This window comes from Nicotiana tabacum, chromosome 2 (genome assembly GCF_000715075.1).
Source record: "Nicotiana tabacum cultivar K326 chromosome 2, ASM71507v2, whole genome shotgun sequence".
In the NCBI taxonomy this organism is placed as follows: domain Eukaryota; kingdom Viridiplantae; phylum Streptophyta; class Magnoliopsida; order Solanales; family Solanaceae; genus Nicotiana; species Nicotiana tabacum.
The window spans coordinates 6,556,014-6,573,126 of record NC_134081.1 but is presented as its reverse complement, the minus strand read 5'-3'; the positions used below and the strand labels follow the sequence as shown (position 1 = coordinate 6,573,126).

General features: G+C 37.2%; 1 protein-coding gene across 1 annotated transcript; it reads left to right on the top strand.

Annotated features, from left to right (window-relative positions):
- The first annotated feature begins 12,951 nt into the window (after positions 1 to 12,951).
- LOC142166090 (F-box/kelch-repeat protein At3g18720-like) lies at positions 12,952 to 14,118 on the top strand. Its single transcript, XM_075224511.1, has one exon. The coding sequence runs from the start codon at positions 12,952 to 12,954 to the stop codon at positions 14,116 to 14,118; it is 1,167 nt and encodes a 388-aa protein (XP_075080612.1).
- The last annotated feature ends 2,995 nt before the right edge of the window (positions 14,119 to 17,113 follow it).

The window sequence follows — 17,113 nt, the reverse complement described above, 5'->3', positions numbered from 1 at the left end:
GAGAGGTGTGAGTGTTAGTTCAAAATCTAATGTGAGAATGTTAGATCAAGTTGCTTCCAAAACTTTTTATCCCATAATACTGCTATTCTGACGATGGAAGCTGGATCTTGAACTATGAGCAAATGATTTTCTGTTCGCTTATATCATTTTAATAGAATAGAGTTGACTTTACCAAAAAAAAAAAAAAAAGTCACTTACTTCAACTTGCTCCAATTTAACCTTTTTTCTGTTCGCTTAAATCATTTTAATAGAATAGAGTTGACTTTACAACAAAAAAAAAAAGGTTACTTACCTCGACTTGCTCTAATTTAACCAAGTAATATATTTTTTCCTCGATTTTTCGACTTCGATCGACTCATATCTAGTCATAATTAATTCGATACAGTCAACAAAAATTATAGGAATCAATTTCATAAGAAAATACTACATTTTTCAAAAAAAATCCGAAATTAGCTCAAAAATCGTTCGTGGGGCCCACATCTCGGAATCCGGCAAAACTCACAAAATCCGACAACTCATTCAATTACGAGTCCAACCATACCAGTTTCACTCAAATCCGACTCTGAATCGACACCGAAATCTCAAAAATTTATTTTTATGAGATTTCTAAAATGTTTCCCAAATTTCCATCTCAATACACTAATTAAATGGTGAAAACAATGATATATTCATGTATATTGACCAAATCCGAGTTAGAATCACTTACCCATATATTTTTCCTTGAAAATCTTTCAAAAATCGCTTCTGCTCAAGCTCAAGTTCGTCAAAAATGGCAAATGCACGAAATCACCTCTTTTATAAATTTGTCCAGGCAGTCTTCGAAACTGGGCCTCGATCGTGGCTTCGATCATGGCCCTTGAGTCTAGGCCTCGATCCTGGCATCAAGCCTTGGCCTTCGATCATGGCCTCGATCATGGCATCGATCTTGAGCCTTCGATCAGTGGCCTTCGATCATGGCCCTCGAGCCTTGCCTTCGATCATGGCTCTCGAGCCTGCCTTCGATTATGGCTCTCGAGCCTTGCCTTCGATCCTCGGCTCGATTTCTGGGCTTCGATTTTTGGGCTCGACTTCTGGGCTCGATTGCTCAACAGAAGAAAAATTACCATAGCTGTTTAAGTCTCATTTTTGATCCGTTAACCATCCGAAACTCACCCGAGGCCCTCGGGACCTCAACCAAATACACCAACAAGTCCTAAAACATCATACGAACTTATTTGAAACCTCAAATCACATCAAACAATGCTAAAATCACGAATCATGCTCCAATTCAAGCTTAATGAAACTTAGAATTTCCAACTTCTACATTCGATGTTGAAACCTATCAAATCAAGTCCGATTGACCTCAAATTTTGCACACGAGTCATAAATGACATAACGAAGCTATGAAAATTTTCGCAACTGGATTCCGACTCCGATATCAAAAAGTCAACTCCCCGGTTAAATTTTCAAACTTAAATTCTTATTTTAGTCATTTCAAGCCTAATTTCACTACGAACTTCCAATAAAATTCCGATCAAGCTCCTAAGTCCAAAATCACCATACAGAGCTGTTGGAATCATCAAAATTCTATTCTGGGGTCGTTTGCATATAATTCGACCTCCGATCACTATTTGAACTTAAACTTTTAATTTTTCATCAAAATTCCATATATCGGACTAGGGACCTCGGAATTTAATTTCGGGCATTCGCTCAAGTCCCAAATCACGATACGGACCTACCGAAACTGTCAAAATACTGGTCCTAGTCCGTTTGCTCAAAATGTTGACCAAAGTCAACTCAGTTGAGTTTTAAAGCTCTAACTCACATTTTAATCCATTTTTCACATAAAAACTTTTCGAAAAATTTTACGGATTGTACACGCAAGTTGAGTAATGATAAATAGTGCTTTTCGAGGTGACATTTTAGGTCATTACATTCTCCACCTCTAAAACAAACGTTCGTCCTCGAACGGAGTTAGAAAAAGTACTAGAGCTGGTGAATAAGTGTGGATAACAGCTGTGCATATTATGCTCGGTCTCCCAAGTCACCTCCTCGACCGGATGACCCCTCCACTGAACCTTCACGGAAGCAATGTTCTTTGACCTCGGCTTTCGAACCTGCCTATCTAAAATAGCCATTGGCTCCTCAACATAAGATAGATCTTTGTCCAACTGAACCGAACTGAAGTCTAACACATGAGACGGATCGCAGTGATATTTTCGAAGCATAGAAACATGGAATACCGGATGAACTGCAGAGAGACTAGGTGGTAGTGCAAGTCTATAAGCCACCTCTCCAACTCTCTCAAGAATCTCAAAAGGTCCAATATACCTAGGGCTCAACTTGCCCTTCTTCCTGAACCTCATCACACCCTTCATAGGTGAAACCCGGAGCAATACCCGCTCACCAACCATGAATGCAACATCACGAACCTTCCGATCCGCATAACTCTTCGGTCTAGATTGGGATGTACGAAGTCGATCCTGAATCAACTTAACCTTTTTCAAGGCATCCTGAACCAAGTCAGTACCCAATAGCCTAGCCTCGCCCGGTTCGAACCAACCCACTGGAGACCGGCACCGCCTACCATACAAGGCCTCATACGGATCCATCTGAATGCTTGACTAGTAACTGTTGTTATAAGCAAACTCCGCAAGTGGTAAGAACTGGTCCCAAGCACCCCCAAAATCTATCACACACACACGAAGCATATCCTCCAGTATCTGAATAGTGCATTCGGACTACCCGTCTGTCTGAGGGTGAAATGTTGTACTCAACCCCACACGAGTACCCAACTCTCGCTGTACAACCCTCCAAAACCGTGAGGTAAACTGTGTATCCTGGTCAGAGATGATAGATACTTGTACACCGTGAAGTCTGACAATTTTGACTCTGAAGAGTAAGTAGTAATCATAGGAATGAAATGAGCTGACTTGGTTAATCTATCCACAATCACCCAAATTACATCGAACTTCCTCTGAGTCCGCGAAATCCCAACAACGAAATCCATAGTGATCCGCTCCCATTTCCATTCTGAAATCTCTAACTTCTGAAGCAATCCACCTGGTCACTGATGCTCATATTTCACGTGTTGATAATTTAGACACCGAGATACATACTCCACTATGCCTTTCTTCATCCGCCTCCACCAATAGTGTTGTCTCAAGTCCTGATACATCTTTGCAGCACCCGGATGAATGGAGTACCGCGAACTATGAGCCTCCTGGAGAATCAACTCATGCAAACCATCTACATTAGGCACACATAGCCTGCCATGCATCCTTAATACATCATCATCTCCAATAGTGACTTTTCCTTGGCATCACCGTGCTGAATTGTATCCTTAAGGACAAGCAGATGGGGGTCATCATACTGACGTTCCCTGATACAATCATAAAGAAAAGACTGAGAAACCACACAAGCCAATACTCGGCTCGGCTCGGAAACATCCAGTCTAACAAACTGGTTGGCCAAGGCCTGAACATCCAAGGCTAAAGGCCTCTCTACTACCGGTAAATATGCTAAGCTGCCCACACTCTTCGCCTTATGACTCAAGGCATCGGCCACTACATTGGCCTTCCTAGGATGATAGAGAATGGTGATATCATAAAACTCAAGCAACTCTAACCTTCTTCGCTGCCGAAAAATTCAGGTTCTTCCGTTTAAACAGATGTTGTAGACTCCAGTGATCGGTGTAGACCTCACAATGGACACCGTACAAATAATACCGCCAAATCTTCAAGGCATGAACAATAGTTGCTAACTCAAGGTCATGAACCGGATAATTCTTTTCATGTACCTTTAACTCTCTGGACGTGTAGGCAATCACCCTATCATCTTACATCAACACTGCGCCGAGACCAATACGTGATGCATCACAATACACAGTATAAGACCCTGAACCTGTAGGTAATACCAACATTAGGGTTGTAGTCAAAGCTATCTTGAGCTTTTGAAAGCTCTCCTCATATTCCTCGGTTCAACTGAACGGAGCACCCTTCTGGGTCAATCTGGTCTTAATAGTCGTTCATAATCAATTACAGAATCGTCAATTAATTTTATGTTAACAAAAATCTTGTTTCAAACCTTCATAATACTGATAACGCGATACGATGCATGAAGACCTCATAATTATTTACCCGAATTAATGAGTCACATTTAACGTCACCTGGGCGAAAACCTACCTCGTAGGTTAAAACTCAATAATTACAAAACCAATTTGGCAAGTATGCATAGAGAATTTCATATAAGAATTTTCAAATAAGCCTAGCAGGCATGACTCCCTATTAGTACTATAGTACAAATTAGATTTTACAAGGGAGAACTTAAACACACGAATTTTCCTCACAAGGATCTCGTCCTTATATAACTTTCACCGCAGCTCGTAGCCCAGTTTAATCATATCAATTTATATTAAAATGCGAGGATCTCGTCCTCAGTTCTGAATCACAAGTAATATGCACATCGTGCCAATCAAAACTTTCCATTTGCTCCTTTTAAATAATTTCCGTTAAACAAAATCACAACACATAATGAACCCCACACCGGTAAGGGATATAATTCACAATTTGTAATTAATTATCCGTAAATTACTTCAAAACTTACCGAAATGAGTAACACAAAGTCACATTTAGCCTCACAGCTCTTATTAGTGACCAACATGGAATGATAGGCGTAGTCATCTCCATAGAATCTCCCAACAGGAGTAACGCATAAGTGGAGCACCATAGGAGGACACGTTTCAATGCTGAGAACTGAATCAAGTTAAGGAAATTATTCCTTTATATTAAATCGAGGTCGTACCTGTAACGACACCATCTGATGTAGCAACCTCCGCCGTACCATAAAATAAATATATCAACGGCTGGGTCTCCACCTCTAGGACACCTTCTACCTGCCTGTCCTTCACCCCTAACTAGTCGTGTGGGTGGTGTAGTAACTGCAGTGGGGCACGTAGCCTGAGTGCTTTGATGAAATATGTCTCTCCCAAGTTTGGGATAATTTTCTCATGATGTGCCTAGTATCACCGTATTCATAACAGTCCCTTTGCGGGTTTGGCTGCTCATATTGAGTCTGTGCTAGATAACCGGAATAACCATTGTAGGAAACTTATATCGGTGGTGTTTTAAAAGAACTTACTGGAGTACCCCGAGTAATTCGATGTGCGGACTAGGCTGGCCGATTGCCCGATCCCCTGCCATAATTATTTATACTTGCAGAGTAGAATTCACTAAATCCTCCAGAATCTCGAGACCTCTTGGTCTCCTTAGTTTTCCTTTTTCCTCACCCCGAACACGTTCTAATATCTTGGCAATTTCTACCACTAGCGAAAATGAAGTATCAGCCTGTAGCTCCCGAGTTGTACAAAATTTTACGATTATAATTGGGTCTTTTAATGAGTTTGTGGACTCGCTCTCTGGTTGTAGGAAGTATAGTAGGAATATGACGGCTAACTTATTGAAATTGATGGCATATTCTGACACCGTCATGGTGACCTGACGCAACCGTTCGACAGCCCTATATTCTAAAATTTTCAAGGTCATCTAAGCAAGGTGACACTCCTCGGTTGAAAGCCAAAAAGTGCATAAAGAATCATTTAATTTTTGGCTCGCAACAAATTGTATTTCCCCGGGAGCATGATCATAGAGCAGAATCAAAACTTGGGATCCAATTCATAAGTTCTAAGTGGAGGCAGAAAGTGATTCATGTCGTGCCGCGACGTTAAATTAGGCACTTGTTGTAGTGTAGTTTTTTATTTTTATTTTGTAGGAGCATGGAAAGAAAATCCATTGGAATGAAGAAAAAGAAAACCAGATGGTTGGAACTAAGTGTGAGGTACCCGCACGAAGAACAAGGCCAGGGAGAAGTCTGAGTACCCCATGAGCTGCTGATGCTTCGGCGTTTGACCTACCAGGGAGTTTCTTTCACCCTCTTATTATTTATGGTATGCATTGGGGACAATGCACAATTTTAAGTGAGGGGTGAGAAGATTGTCTGGGTGATTTTCTATGATATCTTAGTTGTGTTAATTTAACTAAAAAAAAATGGAACTTTTTCTGACAATGGATCTCTTGGACAGCTTTCTTGAGAGATTAAGGTCCAATGAAAAATTTTCACTTTTTTTATTTTTAGTTAGTCGCAGGTAGATAATAATCCCCCTTGGTTTTCTTTTGGCATCGGTTCTTTTCCAAGGGATTTAACTTGAATTGGATAAATTTTATTTTTTTATATATTTTTTATTTTTTAGGAAACACAAAATTGAGTTCCCTACAGGCCTTTTGACATGTTTAATGCTAACATAGTCAGGCCTTAGCATGCAAATTACATTCCTAACATGTTTTGATAAAAATTGATACCGTGAAAGATTGAATAGTCTGTATGTGACACTTTCTATTAGTTACTTGGCTCATTGTTCATGTAGTGCTTTATTGCTTAATACTTCTTGACTTTGTGATTACTTGCCTAAACTTGAGAGTTGGAATGGAACTGTACTGATTGGGGTCATGTGCATTGTGTGATGTGAGTTGGTGATTACATTTTATGCTATCATGGGTTTGTCTAGAACTTGCCCTATTTGTTAGTCGAAGCAAAATAAGTAAGCTTTGTGATTCTAGGAGATGATGTAGGCATTTCTTTGATTGTCCATTGAGCTATTATGCCACCATATATAAAATTATCTGTAAATAGTCCATTTGATCCTATAAGCCTTTTCTTTGGCACCCACATTGCAAGCCGATTCCCATTTTGTTCTTAATTAAATATTTTCGAACCTTTACCTCCGAAAGCACTTAAGTCGCTAGAAGAGTAATGTGAGAGTTGGGGTAGCTTTTGAGTGGAACCATAGAAAGGTCAAAGGTGCATGTATGTTTTGAAGATCATTAGCTGGGAAACCTAAATTTATGAAGAGTGTTGAAGAAAAAAAAAAGAAAATATATATATAGAAATTACGCTTCCTATTCATTGTGATCAAGAAAGAAAAAAAAAATATATTTAGAAAATACACCTCATATTCATCATGATCTGGACTAGTGAATGCAGAGTTGTGATTAAAGAAGAAGGGCCAAGTTGTATATGGTTTCGTGGCATTGCTTGAATTGGTCATGAAAAGTATGTATTTGAAAGTTAAGTGTGGTGTATTAAAGTGCATAGGAGGGTTAGTCACTATACCCAAAATATATCCCACTCGTCCCGTAGCCTACAATACAACCAATAAAGACCTAATTGATTTTAGACTGTGCGAGCTTAGATTAGTGGAGATATACACTATGGCCTAGCCTATGGTACAAACATGGAGTGCACATGAATTTCTTTGTGGGAGCGAGTGGTCTTTTGTTCATATATGTGATGTCCTTAAATTATATTCGAATGCATATTTGAATATGTGGACCAAATACTCTCTTATTCTTTGGTGAGGCACATGATTCCATGACGGATATGTGGCATTATTAAACATCTCTTGTTGGTGAGTGACGAGTTGAGAGTGCTTATTGGTGATAGCTCGGTCTTTAAGGTTGGGTAGTTATGGACGGGTTATTTGAGTGCTTTTAATTGGTCACTAATATTCCGGCATGTGAAAGTTGGGAAATGTATGAATGCGTATGCAAGGGCTCAATTATTGGTATCAACCATGGTCATAGGTGTAGTATGTTGAATTGCCAAATGTTCCTCGATTGTATGATGTCTTGCGTGCATTGTTTGGTTAGCAAGGTTTTAGGTTGCTCGAGGACTAGCAAGAGCTTAAGTGTGGGGTGGTGATGGTGATGTTAGGCTAAAAATTCATATTTTCGCATGTAATTTGCCTTGCAATATACCTCAATCTTGTTAACTTTGGTGTAAATATTTGTGACTCGAGCTTAATAATGGTGTTTATATGTGTAGGAGTCAATTTGAATTGATTTGGCAAGCTTGCATGTAAAGTGAAGTAAAAACAGAAGAATTTGGAGGGAGTATAAGTTTGGTGCCCAGGTTGGTGCCAGGCACCAACCAAAATGCCAAAGGTAGAATAGTGAAAAATTTCGGTATCCTGGTTGGCGCCAAGCGAGACGGCTAATGGCGTATTTCGTCCTAATTCGGCTAGAACTTGGTAGTTTCGACTTTACACGCCCCCAACATGTATAAAAGGGGTTCTAAACCTATTTCTTGAGGGAGAGACATTATTGGAGAGGCAAAAGGCTACAGGAACACTTGAAAGCCACGAATCACAAGAGTTTTCTCTTCCGTTCTTCCTTAATCTATATATTAATGCTCTCAATTATTATCATGATTGTTAGTATGGTTATGAGTAGCTAAACTTTCTCATCTAGGGTTTTATGGAACCTTTTGGAGGCTGAATTCTTGTTAAGTTTTAATATAATTTTGCCTTTGAATATCTCTACTTGTTCAACTACGTATTTATTGTTGTTGGTTAAATGGCCATCAATTGACTGTGCCTATTTAGTGTGTATTGCTTGAGAGAGGGTACATATTTAGGTAGTTGTTGAACAACATCACTCCTAACGTATGTGAGAGATCAATACGGAGGGTTTAAAGGCGGGATTAGAGATAACGAAACCTTGGAGCGATCGTAGTGAGCAGTAAATTAGTGACAACTAGCGTAGTTCGAGAGAATATATCTAGTAAATTATAGTAGTTGCTTAAGAGAGAACTACGACACCCAAAGTAGTCACAATCGGTAGAGAAAACATATGCGAAATTATAGAAGATATAGCGGGAAGGATTTCGATAATTGGAAAAATCATAACTCTAGACCTCCTTAATATTATCTCCAATCCTTAGTATCTTTAGTTGTTAATTTACTATTTTAATTTATTAATTAATTAGTTAGAAAACGGAATCTTATTAATTAGGAATTATTCGAGCTTGTCTTCTTAGTGATAGTAAGCAGTTGTAGCTAATCCTTAGTTCTCTGTGGGATTGGATTCCGTACTCTTAGACCGGATATTATATTTGCAGCGACCGCTTATCCTTTTTAGGACTAGAGTTGAGCGTGATCAATAAACTACTGTTGTCGCATTTGATTAATGTGATAACGATACGAGTATGTAAGTCATGGTTCATGTGGAGATTATTTGGTGTAATGAATAAAATATTTAGGCAAACACTAATTTAATAATGGGAAGTTACAATCGGTATATGATTCTCTATTCCTCTCAACTTTTATACGTTGGTGGAATGAAAGAATTAACAGATAGAAAAATCTCAAGGTGTCATCCCTTTGCTAAAATTGTTAAAGGGTCATCCCTCTGCTAAAATTGAATATTTATATTCCATCAATACTATTCTGTATAAATAAAAGGAAAAAGAGAAACAAGTTTCACAATAGTAGAAAAGAAAGATAAAACACTTTTTCTCTAAATCTTCAAGAAAACAGCATGGATTTTGCTACGTTTTCTTGATTGAAGTATTGTTATTTTAAGTTTTGCAAAAATCATAATTTCGATGATCCTATATTTATCAATAGAGTTTATATTTAGAATGCTTACGCTTAGAATCTTTAAGTGTGGAACGCAACTTCAACTGAAATTTATTTATTTAAAGCAAAATAATTGGAATCCAATTGGATAAATTAGAAAAACAATGAAACCGCATAAGTTTCTTCCTGAGCTTTCCCAAAAAGCATAGTTGCTTAAATCCCAAACGATGAGAATACGTCTTCAATAATTGAAATTGGACGCAAAATATGTCATTATAAGAATACGTCTTCAATAATAAAGACAAGAACTTCAAAACTCCAATATTATTAATCAATTGCATTGGGATGAAGCAATATTTAGCCAGTAAAACAACGAGTTTGTCTTGCTAACATGTGGGCACGGGAGGGATACCGATATGCTTTGTGTTTCCAAATTGAAGACACAAAGACAACGATCATCACGCTCAATGAAGTATATGGATTCTCTCCTAAGATTGGTGCCTCTTGTAGAGCAAGTTCTCCCCCAAGAACGACTTAAAAATATTGCAGTTTCGCCAATACTTTTCATTTCTACCCACGCATTTTTTACAAAATCAAATTGAAACACTAGAAAACCGTAAACCTCCTTCATGAACCTTCCATAATACAAATCGTGAACATATAACAACATATCATTATCGTCACATGAGGATTGGATGAGGTATCCGCCAGAACGTGGCATATCTAAGAATTCTATGTGATCATAGACAGGGTGGTTATCCATTGGTGAATTGTTATTATTCCCGTGTCATTATCTAGATCCAAAAGTACCAAAATTGATCTTTGGAGTGTTAATCCGTAAAATTTTCCCTTGAAAACTGTCCAACGCCATAAATTTTTATCTCCATTAATTGGTTGCAGTTCTTGTTTATGAAATTCTTGATTATAACCTGGCTTGCAGAAGTAAAGTGTAAGCGGCTTCATATCCATGTCGTTGTCAGGAGTCTCATCAGTGTCATCAAGAGTCTCATCAATTAGGAAGACAATATGACATTCAGGATCATGGGGTGGTGCAGACAAGAGGCACTTCAGATTATCATATTCAGGGAGTGGTGGGAGCTGGATTTTGTCCATTGAAGTAGGATTCCAAAGGTAACAATCAGAAGAATCAAAATCTAGTAACACTAGCCATTCATGAGCATAAGCACAAATTCTTTTGTTCCGGAGCTCAGGTATAGTCTTGACATAATATTGCTCCTCTGATATGCTGAAAAACGTTTGTTTTTGCATGTTATTTCCATGACAAATAACAAGCCAAGGATGTGGTTGTGCAGAAAAAGGAGGTCGGCCATATTCTGACGTTTTGTTTTTGTACTCTTCCAACCTCATCTGTTTTATTTTTCTTTCTCTGCAAAATAAATAAAGATAATAATAATGAGTGTTGTAGGAAGGGAGAAAAAAAACAAAGGGTAAACACAAATCACGTATAAATTTATTCTTTCTCTGCAAAACAAAAGATAATAATAATGAGTGTTGTAAGTAAAAGAAAAAAAGACAAAAGAGCAAACTAGAGGGCCGCTTATCGGGCGGATCGGGCGGTTAATTACTCTTAACGGTTTGGCTTAACGGTTATCGGTTTTTAAATCTATTAATCCGCTAGCCACCCGATAAGATATCGGGCGGATTGGTATCGGTTTAACTCTTATCGGGCGGTTTATCGGCCTAATTCAATCTATATTGCGTGCGTTAATTGTTTGTTGACCGCCTAGCATACAAATTCAGTATAGAAAATTACACATTGAGTCCAGACATACATGTCCGTTAACGCCTACATAAGAATGATGTAGTGTGTGATATGGTGTAGAGTGAAAAAACAGAACACATTGTAGTCTACATTACATCCCAAAGCAGACTATGATATGATGTAATTAAGGAAAACGTAGTTCTAATGGATATGCCACTGTAACTCTTGCTAGCTATAACATGGATCATACAAGGATATCAAATTTCATTGAGATAACTATGTGATTGCCTGGGCTTAGATGCAAAGGAACAATTTCAGTAGTTTAGCTCATTAAATATAATGGTATCTAAGCTTTTATTAATATATTCATAGCACAAACGAAGCAAAATTATAATAAATGTACGGTCCTTCCCTTTGTTTCTTGTTCATTTCTCTCAGAAAGGTAACAATATATTAATAATTAACACAAAGGCTGTGCTGGAGCCATATTTACAATTTTAAAAAGCAAAAATATGAGCTTGCTCTTCATACTAGGGCACTAAGATAGAGTGCTGGAAGTCGACGAGATAGAGTATTGCGGGTGGCTGCTGGAATGCTGGTTGAATTTCTACTGAAGCTGGTTGAATTATGGTCATATAAAGAGAACCATAATTATGTTGGTGGCTGCTGGCTGAAGTTTAGGCATTAGGGTTCTGATTATTTAGGAATTAGGCGTTAGAACTTAGAGATAGAGTATTGGAAGAAGTGGAAGGGTTTTTGATATTTAATATATATATATATATATATGGATAAAAATAATATATATATATATTCTTAACGGGTTAACGGATTATCCGTTAAGAAAATTGAATAATCCGCCCCCAAACTGATAAGCCGTTAATAAAAAAAATTCAATCTGTTCCCCGTCCGTTAAACCGTTAACCCGATACCAATAAGCCATTAAGATTCGATTTTCGATTTCGGTTCGGTTTTGAACACCCCTATAGCAAACACAAATCCAGTATAAATTTATTATTTTAATAGTATAAAGAGATTTCTCGAACCCTCTATCTTTCACGATAGAAGTGGTTTTAGTTTATTGTACTCAAAATTTTAGATGAATTACTTTACTTAAATACTACAAAATTTTTAAAACAAAAATCTGATCTACTACGAGCATGAAGCTGCTAATTTAGTGTTTAAAAGAAAGAAAAAAGGTTACATTAGATTTTACTCTTCCTGATATTAGTAATTGCAAAACTTGAAACTTGTAACTACCTCTAAAGAGTTACCGGAAAGTTAAAGAAAACTACTGCACAAACATCTAGAAATTAAAGCAAAATACTTAAGAATAAACTGAAATAATAAGAAAACTAAGGAGAGAAGAACCAAAAGGAAGGTAAAAAGAAGCCAAGGAAAACACTAAAAAACTTACATTGCAACGTCGTTATGTTTTTTGGGGCAACCTCGTTCTAAAGACTAATAAGAATAAGGTGTGTGTTTCATCAGCTTAATATAAATAGAATAAGTAATGGACTCCAAATACAATAAGGAAAAGGAATTAGAATAGCTCAAATACAAGGAAAGAAGTTACTACTTGGACGTAGGGCAAGGGTAAATATTTTTTCCTTTCTAATATTAACTAATTAGAAAGGATTCATTGTCAAATAAAAAAAGGATTCCTTTGCCAATTGTAGTTTAAATAAGGAAATGATTCCTTTAACAATTCTAGTTGGACTGGGGTGACATTCACAGTACTTAAGAAGTCTAAGCAAATCTTTCTCGGACTGCTCTTCCACACATTCTTCCTTCTTCTTTTTTTGAATTTTGTTTTCTTTATTTATATTTATTGAAGAGAATGGAGTGTGCTGATGATAATGGATTGTGGTCTGATTGTATTCCGACTGACATACTCATATCAATATCATCACGTCTCATTGCAGGCGATTATTTTGTTTTTCGTGCTGTTTGTAAAAGTTGGCGCTCAATACCCTCTCCCATACATGATTCCCATGCACTTTCTCATAGCAATAATACACCTTGTATGATGACCCTATATCAAGAAATAGGCATAGTTGAATTCTTTCATCCATTATACAATGCCATAACTCACAAGACAGATATCGTCCCAAAATTAAGGGGTGCTCGAATTCGGAGCGCAAAAGGTAATTGGTCACTCATGAGTCAGGGCAAACGTGGTATGTTGTTTTTCAATCACAAAAGCAATGACATAATTGAACTCCCTGATCTACTAGAAGGAAAGCAAAATTCTTTCCATGCTTGGACTTTTTCGTGTCCCCCAGACTCATCATCATCGGATTGTTTTGTCGTTGGTTTTGAAAATTTTGGCTCTCCACCACCGGTATACATCATCAAAGTTGGAGATAGTAGATGGACGTATCATGCCTTTGTTAATGAAGATGGAGATGGAAATAAGCTAGGAATAATTGACTTATCTGGATGCAATAATCCAGTATTCCTAAAAAACGACATTGTGTACGTATTGGAAGAGAAAGGAAATTTAGGAATATTAAGTATCAAGGAAAACTCAGCTGAAGAGACACCTACCTGGGAATTTTATGGGAAGTCCTTGCCGCGTCGAAAACTAAGGTCAGTTCGAAAGGTTTACACGGCAAAAGATGTCGATAATGGAGGAATATTAGCTGTATTTCTAACTCACAATGAAGGAAAAGTAGAGGTTTGGAGGTACAAATACGACATAAATAAAAGGATCTTGGAGAGGGAACAAATAACAAGTTTGGATAATAAAACTCTCTTTGTAAGCTTTGGAGCTTCCTACTTGAAACCTTGTGTTGCACAAGGGTTAGAAAACACGATATATTTCCCAATGTTTCACGACAAGAACGGGGTGTTCTATTGCTTGGCCAGTCGCAAACATTACTCTTTCGATTACTCAGCTGTCAAGGGAGCTTTCTCAAGTCCAAATTGTCACAAATTGGACCAACCAAGATACTGCATTTGGATTGAACCAGATGTGAGCCAACTCCCTTCTCTTGATTTTTAAAACTAATCCCTGGCTCTTTTTCCCCTTTCTTTTCTTTTGGTGTTTAATTATTTAAATCATTAATAAGCAATGTGGTGTGGATACAGGATATAAGCGAGGAATTCTTTGCTTTCCATTTTTATTGTTTATTTTATTTATTTTGTGCAGTTGTTAGTGAGTATATATTTTTAATTTTACTAACCTAAATCTGCTCCAGAGTGAGATTTAGTAAATTTAACACTGCTGCGATTGTTTAATTCATTTTTCGCACAAAGATACAGCATAACTTAACCTACCATTTGCCTGTTTTTAGAGCCTCTAACATATTCTGCAATATCACCAAATCATTTGGTAATGTTTTCAAAAAACCCTTTTATAACTTCGGAATGATTTCTATAAAATCGCTCAGCCCATCCTGTGGCAGAGCTAAGTTGGTGTAACAGTGGTCAATTAAACAACCTTCGTCTAAAGATTATATATCTTGTATCTAGGTCAAATATATTTTTTTGTAGATATATATTAGATGCTCCACGACTGCTATACTGGTCTTTTTTTTTTTTTTAAAACAACATACCCTTTTGTCAAAACCAAACAGACCTTTTCTTAAAACTCTACGAAATATATTTCTCGCAATTAAGTTGGTTTCCTCTCCTTTTTTGGGATTCTACTGTAAGAATAATGAGTAGTTAATATTGACAAGGAACAAGACGGAAACAAGAACAACTTATCGAAAAATACTGTGTCGTGGTAATTCACTGTCTTGAAAGTGATTTCGACCCAACTGGGTGCAAATCGGTGAGACTGGGTCGCTCCCCAAGGTTCCACAACACCTCCAAGCATGTGCACTCGTGGCTGAAAGTTTGGAATTTGTACAAAACAATTGCCTAGAATTCGGTTGAAGAAGAAAGAGATGAAGGTGTTTTTCTATATTTGAAAACTTCACAAAACAACTCCTAATATAGATAAGATACTTAGAGTTGTTACAAGAAGGAGAATTTAATTGGGGGTTATGAAATAAAAAAGTTGTTACAGAATTCAACCAGGAGTTACAAGAATTCAAGTGGTGGTTACAATAAATTAAATTATAGTTGTTACAAACGTTACAAAATTCAATTCAAAAGAGAATGAATTTGGACATTTTCTGGTACGCTCAAAAAATGAAAAAATAAATTTTAGTAAAATCATATTTGGATTAGGCCTCACGTATATCTCGCGTGCAGGAGGGGGGGGGGAAACCGACCCGTTTTGCCTTCGGGACCAATTTTTTATGTGCGCGAGACCACTCCCTTTACTAGCTCTTTACAAGTCCAACAAAGAGATTCAATATAAAGAGAAGGAAATGACTTTCCACAATCAATGAGGGACACTTTGTCTTTCACAAAAGACAAAGAAGTAAAGAAGGAAAAGGGACAACAAAGAAATCTTTGGCTTTGCATTATCAAGATTAATAATACCAACAACTCTCCACTAATGCAAAGACAAAAATAGAATAAGAATAATTCTGGACAAAAGAAGGAACATGTACTTAAGTGTCAATATCTTTTGATTTGAATTGACACGTAGTGAAATGAGGCAACAACTAACATCCACAAAGTGAGGTACTCTTGAACTGAATGAATATTAGTTGAGACCCCCACAACACATACTATATCCTTAATTTTATGCAAACTCCGCGATACTAACAAAGTGCTTTTATGGTCATGCACATACCTTGGGTCTCATGAGTGCTCTAGAAAGACATCCCAAGTCTTTCCTAAAAGGTGACCGCACCTTTACACTCACGTAGGTGATTCCATCAAGTCTATCTACACATAAACTACCTTAAGGTTATGGAATCATTAAGAGCAAAATAAGCTCAACCTTATAAAGCACTACCATACGCTATAAGGATAGGAAATGTAGTGCATATTGAGGTCTCATATGGTTTCGTTTGACCACAAACGGGTATCCACCATACTTCCTCAATCCATGGGATTTAACCCCACCCCCTCGACGTTTCAAGGATAACCATCCTTGCCAAACCCTTGGTTAAAGGATCCGCCAAATTTCTTTCGGATCTTACATATTCTAAGGAAATAACACCAGGTTCCAACAACTGTTTTACCGCACCATGCCTAATGTGGATATGTCTTCTTTTTTCATCGTACACACTATTTTTGATAATTCCAATTGTCGCCTGTGAGTCACAATGTAGAGAAAGTGGTGAAGCTTGTCTTCCCCACAAAGGCACGTCTGCCAATAAGTTTCTCAACCACTCGACTTCTTGCCCTGCCAACTCAAGAGTAATGAATTCAGACTCCATAGTAGATCGTGCTATACAAGTCTTTTTTGAATACTTCCATGAAATAGCGTATGCACCCAAAGTAAACACATAGCCACTAGTGGGGCTAACTTAATCATTTTTAGTAACCCAATTTGCATCACAAAATTCTTCTAAAACAACAGAAAATACCAATCCATAGTACCTCTCAAATACCTTAACAAATGATGAAGAGCATTCTAATGTTCACTACTGGGTTGTGAGTATATCTACTCAATCTACTAACAACATAAGCAATATCAGGTCGTGTATAATTCATGAGAAATATTACACTACCAATTATCTTAGCATATTCAGTTTGAGAAAAACTAGATTCCTTGTTCTTTCTTAAGTGTATGTTAGGATCATAAGGAGTTCTCACAGGTGCTACATCAAAACAATTAAACCTTTTCAATATTTTCTCAATATAATGAGACTGAGATAACGAAAAACCATTATAAGTTCTTTTGATTTTAATCCCTAAAATCACATTTGCTTCTCCAAGATCTTTCATTTCAAATTTAGAAGACAAAAAATTCTTAGTCTCATTAACAACATTCACATTAGGGCCAAAGATTAATATGTCATCCATATACAAACATATAATAACACAATCTGATCATATCATCTTGGAATAAACACAAGTATCAGATGCATTAACAACAAAACCATTACCCACTAATGTGCTATTAAACTTTCCGTACCATTGCTTAGGTG